Below are 12818 nucleotides of genomic sequence, written 5' to 3'. Positions count from 1 at the left end.
GTCCTGCCCCCATCATCCCACTGGTGTTAGTCCTGCCCCGAATAAGGACACTCCCAGTGAACCCCGTGAGCAAATTTTGTGCCTAAAAAGCCTCTGGATGGGAGCCCTCTTCTTGGGTACTCTGATGGCAAGGGTAATACAAGGCATGGTATTACCACTGGCAGCACGGTCATTTATCCCAAATTAAGGCTCCTCTGAGAACAGGATCAGCTCCAGACCCAGGCAAAGGGCAACAGGGTGCTGGGGTGGAAGGAGAGCCCTGCTTGCTGCCTCTTCCCCAGGACCGCAGCCCTGGGAAGCCAGGCTGGCTGGCACGGCTCTCCCACGGAGGCTTGGGGCACGTCGGGGCAGCCCCTGAGCCTGGACTGAGTGTCCCCTGCAACAGCTCCGCTCCTTCCCCACCCTGGCACTGGTGGCAGCAGAAGTGAGGATGAAGCTCAGCATCCCTTTCTTCTTCCTCACCCCCTCGTCGCTGAGGTGACCGCACCGCATTGCACGTGGGCGGCACTCTTCCTATGGCCAAAAAGTTCCTCTAACTCAAAACATTTCCCAGCTTGTTTGTATTCTTCTTTTCTGCCCTACCTTAGTCATGATGGATGAGGGATCTGAACGGCGTCTTTCAGCTGTTTCAGTGTCTGGGGCCTCATAGCTGAAGTCTGTGACTCCTGCTAAATCTAAAAAGAGATGATGAAGGGGAGACATCATAACAGATGCTATAAAGAAGGCAAAAGCTGGCCTCCATCCCTATGTCAATCGGGGTAAGGAAGGCCAGGTTTGAATTACATCAAGGGAAACAGGTAGTAGAAATTAGGGGGAAACTTTCTGATGCTAATGATGACACAGCCTGTCAACAAAACAGTATGTGGGATAAGAAAACAGAGTGTACAGACATCTGCTGGTAATGAGTTTAGAAGAGCTGGTCTTCATTAAGAGTAGATGAACAAGATGACTATTTCAGCTCCCTTCCGTCTCTGTTTTCTGTAACTCTCTGGTCCTAAAGTGGCATTGAGATCAGAAATATTTTACTGCCAACATCAGACAGGCTCACATGTGCTCAGCGTGGGGCAGGTTAATGTGTGCAGTTCGACGGCAGGGATGTTCTCTTAAACCCTGCAAGGCGACTCACAAAAGCCATCCTTCATGTTTTGCTCCTGACCTTACAACACTGAACAGTTCCAAAGTCCTTCCAGTTCCGGGGGAGCGACTCCTTTATCCCACGTCTCTTTGGCTTACACCCACCAGTGTCGCCTTCACCACCTGCTGTCCATGGTGCCCACACCGGTCCCTAATAGCATTATCTGCCCTTGGCTCTGAAGGGCAGTGCTGTCGGAGAAGAGTCAGAGGTCAATCAGACAAATCTCATCTAGTAGTTAGTTTACTGAGTTCTAATCAGTAAATTTAGGTATGTAAAATATTTCGTAAGTGCAGTTGGGTTGGTGGCAATACCGGTCAATACTGTACTATTTACTACACTTAGAGTTAGTATGGGATACAAAGATTATCGTGTAAGCTTACTATACTTATCTTAAATGTTACACGCGTGCAAAAAAATGTCACTTACCAACCCATCGATGCCTGGTGTCAGGTAAGGGATCTCTCAGCCTGGAGGGGCAACCTCGAGAGGCGTCCCTACGCAAGGGGAGATCCCCGCCGCGCAGCCAGCTGCTACGGAAGGAGAGCTCAAAGGGCCCCGATGGCTGCAGTTATTTATAGCGTTAAGTGGTTGATTCGTAGTCAGATTTTCTGCTGTGTTCATGCAGTTTCAGCCGCTTATCAGCCAAACCTAGCCAAGCCGTGTTTTTTTTGTTTTGGTGCTGGGTTCTCACTGATAGCCTCACACAATAGGATTAACTTCGTTTAGGCTTACTTGCTGAGCATCTGCCTGGACCAAAGTCCCTCTAGTTCAAACAGGAGGAGTGCATCCATCACAAGTGGGAAAGACATGGTTTATGCAAGGCAGGAACCAGACCTGCCACGCTTGGGCAGTGCCCAGCACAGAGGCTTCCCTGCCATGAACCTCTTCCCCGTGGTGACAAGCGGGGAAGATCCAATTGGACTTGGGTCTAGGTCCCACCTTTACCCTGTAGGCAACTGTAGGGGGTCTCCTGGGGACCAGGAGGCCTGAGCATCCCTGGTCATAGGGGAGTTCACTGAACCAGAGCTCTTGTGAAAATACTACGGCTAAGCAGAGTGGTGCTTCACGGTGGTGTTAGCCCCAGCTGGGTGAGGGGGAGCATTTTAGTCCCCAAGGCAGTCAGGCACACAATTTCCATCGAAGGTCAATGGGAGCTGGGCAAATACTTCCTTTCAGCCCCACTTCCAGTGCAAAGTTGGCTGCCCTGGTTTTGTGCACAAATCTCTGCTTGGCCTTGGTGAAGTTTCCAACATCACCTGGGGAAATCAAGTCCAAAATACATGCTGCAGCCCACAGGGAGAAGGACGAAGGGGCCCCCCCTCCCAGCATGAGTTTGTGCCCTTTTCAGAGAGGGTGGGCAAGAAAGGAGCTCTGCAGAGGAAGGATAAAGTAGGTAATGCTTCATTCCCACAGGCTCTGCCACTAGGCTCAGGGACCTAGGAGGCCAGAAGACAGACTGGACCAGTGAAAACCAAGAAGAAAAAAAAGCAGCATGGAGTACCTTGGCCTTTTCCATGTGCTTTGTCACTAGGTCCCGTGGTCCCCTGCCCCCTCACGCCGTGAGCTTACACTTTCCTTAGCCTGCCTTTTGCTGCTGGTGTACCTACAGATGCTCTTCTAACTCCATCACTGCACACTGGAGGGATGGCTCTATATTCCTCCTGGGTGTCTCAGCTCTGCTTTCCATCTTCTAGGTTCTGCCTTTTCATGCAGGAAAAAGCTCGGTTGGGAGCTTGCTGTTGGGATCCACGCTGGCCTCCTGCCATACCTGCCCAACTGTCATCAGAACAGGCCATTCGTGTGCTTCAAGGCAGGTGTCCTTGAAGATGACCCAGATGCCCTGGCCTTCTTGGCCTCCGGAGCAGTCTCCCTGCCAAGCAGATCCCTGAACAACCCAAAATCTGCTCTCTCAAGTTCAGGGATTTGATTCTGCTCTTTATCTTGGCCACTTCGCTCAGGATACTCAACTTCACAGTCTCATGGAAACTGCAGCCAAGACTTCTCTCCATCTTCACATCTTTGACTAGTTCTTTCTTGGTCATCAGTAACAGTCCAGAAATCTCCTGGGTTGCTTGCACCCAGCCCTGCTGCCCTCCCACCAGATGCCAGAGTGGTTGAAGTCCCCCAGGAGTACACGGGCCTGTGATCAGGGGGCTTTTTCCAGCCATCCAGAGAGCCCTCGGTATCAGGTGGTCTGTAGCAGATGCTTGCCATGATGTCACCCGTGTTGGTCTGTCCCCTGATCCTCTCAGCTGACTCATCAGCTGTTCCAAGGCAATTCCTTTGCCCAGAGCACATGCCACCTCCCCCGGCTTTCCTGAAGAACCTGTTCCCAGGGCGCTACCTGCTCTGCAATGGCAGAGAAGGAGCCTTTGTTCTGCCAGAAGTCACGAGCCTCCAGACTTCCCTCTCTTGGGAGACTCCATCCACAGCTCCTTTGAGCGTAGTCTCTGGCTGCCCCTTCTTCGTGCGTTGCAGTCCTGAGGCTTTTCCCATGTAGGGTCTGTGCAAAGACCCTGTTGGTCTCCCCCAGTGCCCTGTAAACCAGCCTGCTGCTAAGAGGATTGGGACTGGGTTCCCTTGCCTTTCCTTTCAGATCACCTAGCATCCCCTGCAGACATCTCCTGGATCCATTTCCATCTCCAAAATTCACCACAAAATCTGGCCTATGCAGGAGGTAGAATACTACTGCTGAGCACCTAATTCTTTTAACGATACTGCATTGCAGAACGGCTCCAGGAGAGGGACTTCCACATGCTGTGCTCTCAAAACCACTTGCACGGGGAGTGGTTCAGCACACCGGCACTGTTATTGTGGCCTTTGGAGTGATGATTATTCTGAGTGTTACCATTCTGGATGATGAGTTCGGCTGCACACTGGGACCAGTTTCTGTCTTCAAAAGCAGAGTCATTACATCGTGCACGATTTGCCATTGGGGACTGACTGCGCCTTGGCATCATCGGGCAGTTCCAGTAACGCAGGAATGCCTGTTCCCCAGTGCGGGCCATTTCTAGGTCCCAAATTAACTTCTCACAGTGCTACAACAAGGCATGAGCTGTGCAAGCACACACAGTAAACTTCATGAAAGTGCTGAGCATGGACTTAACCTGGCCATGCAGAAATTAGGCATGCAGTCAAGCATGGCAACTCATGCCACAGGCTCGAGACCTTCCCTGGGACATGCCCGCTGGAGGTGCTGACTCTGGTGTAGCCCAGGTCAGACACCTGACTTTACACAAGGGAAGGTGGGCCTAATTTCATCCCAGTCGCTTTGAGGTTCAGCAGGAGCCAGACTTCAAAATCCGGGAGGGAATCACACATCCCCCGTCTGTTTGGCAGAGCCCTTCCAGAATAAGGAGCCAGAGGAAATTTTTGGTTTTCCCTGGGACTGTGCCTGCCAGAAACCACAGCCACGGCACCCGGTGTCCACATCAGGGGTGTTTTGTAGCTCCTCGGCCACGCTGAGCAGCCTGGCACTGCCAGCTCTCCCCATGGTACCAGCTGGTCACCGCATGCGAGGTGTCGCGGTGTCCCAGGGCAGGGAGGAGGGACACGTGGTGATTTACGGTTTCTGGTTCCCTTTTCCCTCCAGGAGAACAGCCATTACACAGATGTGGAGGACGCCAGACTACAGTAACCAGGTACAGCTCACACACTGCGTTTTAGAGGCTGATTCTGGGCAAAAGCTTTCATCCCATGCATGTTCGGGTGGGGGGGGGGTTGCTGCTTCAGAAGATGCTCTTTTCCACTGATTCTCTGTTTTCCTAGCACTGAGCCTGGCTGCTCAGCTGGGTCACTGATCTACCCCTCACTCCCTTTCCTAAAATCACAAATCTTTGAGGTTCAAGGAAGATTATGTACCTTTTTTTCCCTGCCCCCGCCTCCCTTCTCTCCTTGCAGCCCATTCAGAACAGCAGTGAGCAACCGCGTGAGGAAAGCACGAGGCTAAACCCTGTCCTGGCACGTTGAGCAAGACAAGCTGAATCGAAGTGCTGCTGTCATCTCTACCTGGCATTCAAAAGGAGAAACATGGCCCGACATCTTCCATCCATCTGTAAAGCAAAGACAAAGAGAACTCATCATCCCAGTGAATCCCCACTACCCGTGCAATGGATTCGGAGCTCTGCAGCCAGCAGAGGCAGGAACCAAACCCTGCGCAACCCATAACCGCCACTGACTGGGTAACGGGAGAGCGGTTGCGTCACCAAATGAGTCAGAGATGTTACAGAGCTTTTTGTAGGGGAGGAGGGAGAACTAAGCCTAACCCAATAAAGACGATTTTTCCCGTGCTAGGTGAGAGCCAGAGCATTTGCTAACTGGGGGAAAAGTACTGTCTCAGTTTGGACAATTTGTGTTCTTACGCTAAAGGTCGTGTTGAGGAAGAGGGAGTGGGGTGAGCTGTCCGCCCAGAACGGTCACCTCCTGTCATGTCTCTTTTGCCCCGTGAGCTGCCGCAGGCACACGGTCACTTCCAGGTGGAGAGGAGTCGGTGCTGGTGCATGTGCTGTGCTCTTTGCAGCTGCTCGAAGAGAAGGGAAGGGGGAAGGAAGCTGCCTGCAGGAAAGCAAGTGATCCCAAGCAGGAGAAACAAAGCATGCGTCATCTTCAGTGCTTCGGTATCCGTGTTCTCCGCTGGGAAACCACTATGGAAAGGCTGAGCAAGTCTCTGCACAGTAAGGGGGTGCAAGCGTGTGTGGATGAGGCCCTTTTCTTGGACCAGCTGCTCCCTAGAAGGGATGTAATCCCCCCACTTCTCCAGCCCAGTGCCAGAGACATCAGCCCCTTCCCCAGGGTGCTGATGTCTCCTCTCGCCCCAGCCTCGCTGGGTCTTCACACCGACGGGCGCCAGGAGAGCAGCGCGACAGCTCGGGCTCCTGACTGCGAAGCTGTGCTCCATCACCGGTTGGCGGGTCTGCGCAGCATGACACCTTGCCTGAGCGTAACGAGACTGGTAACGGTGAACACCCCGAGCACGGTGCATGTGGGCGTGCAAGCACCTCCCCTGCCTACCCAAATTGAAGCTGCTTTTGACCCATGCCACGTCCCGCGAGCAGAGGGCTGCAGCAGCCAGCATGCGGCTTGTTGTGGGAACCCCCTTACACCACGCTCCCAAGAGGTCTCTCAGCCTTTCTCTTCTTGTTCGTTCCTCCTTTGTGGGCTTATCCAGTTTTTCTGAGTTCAGGGGTAGATGGGACTGAAACTGCACAACACTTTATTCACATCAGGTGTGTCCTGCCCGTCTCCCCTATTCCCCTCCAAAACACACACACGCACATCAGCGCTTTGAATCCGGAACGGTGTCCACAGCTTCTCCTTGGTCAAACCCTCCCACAGAACGCGTGGCCCCCCGGTCGTATAGAGTGCTCTGAGAGGGAACTCCTGCTTTCTGCTCCAGCGCTCCAAGCCAGACCTCGCCTACGGCATCTCTCTTCGAAGGGTGAAGGGGAAAACAGGTCCCGGGGGCCACGCTTCCCTCCCCCGAGGGCCGTCCTGGAGCAAGCATGGCTCTTGAAGCACAATGTTTTATTTGCATTTCTTAGTTTCAAATAATTCATGAGGGATTAAAGGGATAACCGTGCTTTCCCCTACCTTTTTCCGGTTCCTGTACAATTTATCCATTGTGTTGTACTGAGCCGTTGTAGAGCTGTTTTCTAGGCTTTGAGAGGTGAGCTGCAGTTTTTGCTATGAACTGACTGTGATGCTGATGTTTGGGAGAAAGGTGACCTTGTACATACAATCCTGTATAATAAAAGAAAGAAATCTAATTTGCTTTCGCTCTCTTCTCTCTCTGTCGTACGTACCACACACACACGCTGTTTTCCTCTGTTTCAGACAGGTAAGTCTTCTTTCCCTTTCTAAGCTTCAGCGCTGCCCACAGGATTTCCTTTCCCTTACACAAGGTACGTCCCACTGGGCTGAGCAAAACATCTGGGTCCACAGGGGCTCTGGGCTTTTCCTCCGGAGGCCTGGAAACTCCGTGCAGGAGAGTAGCGAACAAATCCAGACCTTTAATCTCTGGACTTTGCACTGGTCCAGCTCATAACAGACTGGAAAAATGAGGCTGCTGTTCCAGTTTGCAGGAGCCAACGGTGCTCATAAGTGCTCCTCAAGCACAATGTCTTCGGGCCGACTCCCCGGTCCCTTCCTCAGCAGAGCAAAGCTCACACCGTGTTGCCAGCTCCGCACGTGTTCCTGGAGTAATCGTCCAACCCCCGGCACGTTGGGCACCTGAGCTGTGTCCGGAGGGCACCAGTGACCACAGGGGGAGAAGCCAGCTGCTACCACACTTTCAATGCTTTTTTAAGTTTCCAGTCCTGGAAAGTTGTCTGCTGAGCCTGGCCTGAGCTGTCATCCAGCACTGGAGGGCAAAGCTGCCTACTGCGTCTGTTCAAGTTCATGTCAGTCTGGGGATGCCTGAGCATCCATCTGTCCATCCATCCCGCCGTCAGTCACCAGTTCGCTTCAAGATGAGGAAAGCGGCATGGTCAGACTAATGGCTGGACATCTTTGCAGCTGGGAAGAACGAGGTAAGACAGGGCAAAAAAAATTTCAAAAGCAGGTCAAAACGTTTGGCTATCAAGAAGATCAAAATCAGCCCAACCTTTAGTCTGTTGACCTGTGTACCTGGGCTCTGAGAGCGACCATGGCTCAGCGCCTCGGAGGAGGGCAGAGCTGCATCCCCCCGAGCCCCTGCCTCACCGGCCGAATGCTGAGCCTGGCGCCGGGTAATTGCGGCGCGGTGCAGCTCATCAGCTTTAGGCTATTGGGGCATGGTCGAGGGCTCCTTGCAACAACCCTTTTGATTTTTTTAATTATTTTGGGGGGAGGGCGAGGGTCTTTGGGAGCTCTTACGCAGGCCCCTGTATGGTAATTAACTTTGCTGTTGGCTGTAGATAGGGCCTCGACGAAATGAGGTCTGGGTTTTTCGTGCTCTTTGAGTTCTGTATGTGACTATGCAGAAGATCTTCGCATGAAGAGGCGAGGGCACAGCAGTGGGGTGGGAAAGGGAACGCACACCACCCCTTTCACCTCTTAAGGCCGTGAAGCGGCTGCAAAGCTTCCTGCTGACTTCTCGGGGTCCATCAGCAGAGGAGCAGAGGGAGAGGAGGTGTTGCCGCCTCCCCCAGCACCGCTGTCCCAGGGACGGAGCGGGCAGATGCCCACTGCAGGGGCACGAGGCACGGGCAGAGCTTTGGAGAAAGAGGCAGGTGAAAGCACACGGGCTGTAGATGTCAGGGGAACAGACCGCGGGGAAGAGCAGAAGCCCCATTACTGGGCTTGTCCTGGTTAACAGAAAGGTGTGTGGCCCGCCCAAGGCATTTTAAATATCTGTGACACAAAAAGATCTGTCCGATCTCGTTAGCTCTTGAATGAATGTAAAGGGGTCCCACCCTTCATGCACCCAACCTCCTTTTTCATGATCCAGTGTCCCCACAGAGTCGCTCCCTGTAAGTTGTCCCTGCCCTGCTGTGATGTGGGAAGACGAGGGTTAGGCCAGTCCATTTTCCCCCAGCATTTCTCCCAGGGCAACAGTTAATTCAACATCTGCACATTCTGAAGAAAAACAACCACCACAAATTGAGCAACTCAAATGAACATACACACAGTTTCCATCTTCTGAACTGGAAAAAAAACGCTTTTGTGAAAGCCTTTCCCCACCACCCACAAAGGCAAGATCTCATTACCAAGTGCCCTGGACCTCGCTTGGCTTCTCACATCTGCTGCTCTGCTTGTTGCCGTCCCGTCTGCGTTTGGTGGCGACAGCAGCGTGGTCGTTGTTGGAAACAAAACAGAAGGTCTCAGTCCCCACTGCCTTGTCTGCACCTCTACAAAGGAAACATGAAATGTATGAGGTTGCCGACACACTTTGGGCTTAAATGTGCTGCTCTGGATGGGAATAGCAGATGTGCAAGAAGTTTTGGTGCTCTGCTTTTTCATTTGATGGCCTCAGTGGTCATTAGAGCAATAGAGCAGGGTTACTCCGGTCCCAAATCCTCCTTTTATGTGCTTCTGGACGTGGAAAGGCTATCTGTCAGGCCAAAACGCCTGTGATCTTGCATTCAGTTTGAGTCAGGAGATGCAACAAAAGCCCCCACTAACTTTAATAAATCCTTTTAACTTTAATGAGCATCACGGTTAAAGTCCATGCGGCGCTTTGGAAACACTTCAGTTACTGCAGCTGTAACAGGACCCATTCTTCGGGGTATTTGTAAAAGCCAGTTGCTGCCTCTGTGAAAGTTATATCCCTCCTCCATTGTCTTCCCGTAATCTGCAGGAGATTAATTCCGTATTTTTTCTCTTCTCAAGAAAGCTGTGGAGACCTTTGGAGATGTGGTCAAGAACTCCAAGGGCTCCTGGTGGAGTCTGTCCATCCTCTGCCAGGAAAACACACCCGAGTCTGGGACGGGGACGGTCTGATGCCAAAAGGACTCAGCCACATCCAAAATCCTCTGCACGTGTCCGGCAGAGGGGCCCGAGCAGCCGTTCCTGCACCAAGCCCCGCGCCGCTGGCACTGCTCGCGTACCCATCGTGGCGGCGTGTGGACGGGCACGTGCCAGTACGGATGCACTGTACCAGTTTAGAGAGAAAACCCTCAAGCTCAGCACCTTTTCATTGCCCAGATTTACTTCCTATCGGGTGGATTATTTTCTCTGACAGGTTTGAGAGGGTTCCTCAAACACAAGTTCTATGGATCCCAGCTTTCACCCCCTCCCTGGGCTCACAGCCCCAGTGATTCGCCCAAACTAGTTGCCAAGGAGACCCAGAGAAAGCGTGATCGAGACAGACAAGATGCGAGAGGGGGAAAAGGGGAGGATAGGGGTGTGAGATGCAGGCAGAAGCAGGAACCTGGTCTCCCAGCGCTGCCCGCAGAGCTGCCTGCAGCACATGAGCCTCCTTGCTGACACCTTCTACTCCCGTTTGCCAGCAGATATCGCTGAGGGTGAAGCACGGACCAGAGGTGCAGCCTCCCCTGTCTGCTCACCAACCACTTCTTCACCTCTCCTGCCCCGCTGGTGAGCAACCGCTGCGGCTCCTCCTCAGCACCGCAGCTGAATTCACCACGCTTGGGAGCCGGCGATGTCCCCGCTTGGGTGTTGGGTTGGCCGCGAGCGGCTGGACGGGAATGCTTTCAGCAGCTCTGGAGCATGGACCATTACACTCTGGGCACAGCGCAAGCAGCTCCTTGAGGCCAAGGTGAAAATTTCCTGCATTAGGAGCAGGAGACCTGGGAGGCTTCGGGAACTTTCATCTGCACATACCCTTAGATAAAACTGCTTTGGGTGCAAGAAGGTGGTGACACTTAAATATATCCATTTAAACTGCTTAAAGACCAGTCAGGCTGCAGGGTCCAGGGACCCAAATGCAGCATCCTACCCCATCGCGACGCAGGAGCCCGGAGCGCAGGAGACTCGTCCTCACAGGCAGGGGCAGCCCCGACCACGGCTCCCACAGCTGCCAGCACCACGTTCCCAGAGGCAAAAGCAGCGATGTCCCAGTGCCACCAGAGCTGGCTATTAATACTGTATCACAGGGGGAGAGAGCGTGCGCGCAGGCTGTTAACACAGGAAATTAGGAACTTGTTTGCATATCAGCATCTAATATAATATTTCAGTAAATGCATTAAGAGCTTTATGTGAAGGGAGTTCAGGCTGGGCAGGAAGCAGGCGACCAGCAGGAGGAATAAGGACAAAAGTAGAATAATCTTAAACATACCATAATGAACTATCTTTGTACCTAAAAGCTCTTCTAAAGTAATTCACATGCTCCTGGCTGATTGGGTATGAACAAGGAATCAGAAATCATTTTTATGTACTCAGGGCTCTTACGGCCAACACAGCCACCTGGGACGTGCATTTGCATTCAAAATCCTAAACTTCAAGAGACACTAGAGAGATAAAAGGAGAAACAAAGATGTGTTAAGAGCAATGTGGGAGGGTGGATTTAAACTAAAAGGACAGCAAAAAAAGAAAAAAAAAAAAAAAAAAAAGAAGACATTAAGAAAAGTAACAGCGCAGGCACCCAACCCTCCAGGACACCTACAGCCGCAGCCCAAAGTGTAACCCAGCAGACAGGTATCCCCATGAAATTTTCCAGGTCTCGAGGCTCAGACACACGGGACATCCTAGGAAGAAGCAGCACAGCAACTCGGAAGGTAACCAGGGGTTACGTAGAAGCAAAAATGTCATTCCTATCAGTTTTACTTGTAGTCATTTGCTCTCAGCCTATTACAAAACAGGCTTTAAATCTCACCAGACGCAGCTGCTCACACCTGCACTTGTCCGGTGCTGGGGCAGAGGGGACTGGCTTGAACCCAACACCGTGGACTGGCCTCTCTCCTTGCAGAGCTCAAATCCCGAGGACGCGGCGAGGGGAGGCTCCTCTCCAGAGCCGTACCCACCGTGCCTGCGGGAAATTCAGGCTGGGCAGCATTTCCTCCTGCCAGGAGACAAACGGAGGGCACGGGGGAGGTCAACAACGGCTGAATCTCTGGGGCACGCAAGTGGCTGGTCTTTCAGCAGATGTTTCTCCTTCTCTTGTTCTCCTCTCCCAACAAGAAGCAGTTGATTGAGCAATGCACCCTTGCTCCAGCCTCACCGTTACCTGTCACATACCTGCACGCGTGAATAGATTTCCCAACAAGGCCATGATAAAAATTTCTTTTCCTTCCTTGCAACACTGGGAGCGTTCCCCAGGTGGTGGAGCTTAGCGCTGGTCAGCACAACGCTGCGGGCAGGAGGACAGGGATCAGAGCTGCCTTCACAGGACTGAGATACTGGTGGGAAAGTGGCCCAAAACATGGCTGAGATGAACAATGCTGACCACAAAACGAACATTAAAAGGCAAATGCGTCAGAACCTTAATAGCAAAAACAAGGACAAAAGATGCAGTTGGCTTCTCTAATTCACTCCAGGTCCAGCTTTCAAAAACGCTGGATGCATTGGGTGTTGAGTTCTTCTAAAAAACATATCACAGCTGTGGATGTTGACACTTGGAGCTGTGCTACAAAAAGCTTTTGAAAAATCTGGTCCTAAATGAGCCAAAAACAATGGTCCGTTGGGAATTGTTCCCATCTGCAGAAAACCTTAATAATGCATTTGAGGAGCAATTTTCCATTGGGGCAGAACAAGACTCGCCCACCTGTCCTCAGCATTGGGAAGAGGGAAGCCAGAGAAGATAACAGGGGTATGTGGTGGGGTAGCAAGAGGCAACACACAAGCAGGACTTTTCTGTTCCTGTATGGCACAACACATGCTTTCCATCATCCCAGATCTCCATCCCTCACTGCACTCATTTAAAATACAGACACAAAAATCAAGTGCTGCTTTTGCAACTGCTCCTCACCGCTTTCTACTCATGCCTTAATGAATCTGAATTATTTCCGCAGCAGGAAAAGCCTTTCCCCAGCAGTAGAACATACGGAACCTGCACTGAATCTGGGAGCGAGGTACTGAAACTGGCTGGAAACAACACAGAACCAGCCAGGCAGGGCAAAAACCATAGCACTCTGCAGCAGGTACGTTTCATCTGTCGTCGTTTTAAGACGATTTCTGTCTCTCATACCACTTCACTGTAAGGAACAAAAAATCCTGGGTTTATTGCCATCATTTCAGCTGGTTTTCTGGTAAAAGAGAGCTTTTTCAGCTAATTATAAATATATATGTTGAAATTAGTATGATACTG

At 51.9% G+C, this 12818-nt stretch overlaps 1 protein-coding gene and 1 long non-coding RNA gene across 3 annotated transcripts in view; one reads left to right on the top strand and one right to left on the bottom strand.

Annotated features, from left to right (window-relative positions):
- Positions 1-5160, top strand: part of RALY (RALY heterogeneous nuclear ribonucleoprotein) — a 20922-nt gene extending 15762 nt beyond the window's left edge. Inside the window, exons 7-8 of the mRNA XM_075166281.1 lie at positions 4728-4776; positions 5036-5160. Of these exons, the coding sequence (XP_075022382.1) occupies positions 4728-4772 (45 nt within the window). The 3' untranslated portion in view covers positions 4773-4776; positions 5036-5160. The remainder of the gene's footprint in view (positions 1-4727; positions 4777-5035) is intronic.
- LOC142089608 (uncharacterized) lies at positions 1790-12818 on the bottom strand. Of its 2 annotated transcripts, XR_012676239.1 has the most exons (4): positions 10512-12818; positions 8821-10411; positions 6725-6874; positions 1790-5187 (listed from the first exon to the last, which is right to left on the bottom strand). It is a non-coding gene; the product is annotated as an uncharacterized LOC142089608 (long non-coding RNA). The 2 variants fall into 2 exon arrangements; XR_012676238.1 differs by having other exon boundaries at positions 8821-12818.

Source organism: Calonectris borealis, chromosome 17 (genome assembly GCF_964195595.1).
Source record: "Calonectris borealis chromosome 17, bCalBor7.hap1.2, whole genome shotgun sequence".
NCBI lineage: Eukaryota > Metazoa > Chordata > Aves > Procellariiformes > Procellariidae > Calonectris > Calonectris borealis.
The sequence above is the reverse complement of the archived record's forward strand: the minus strand, read 5'-3'. Positions and strand labels throughout refer to the sequence as shown.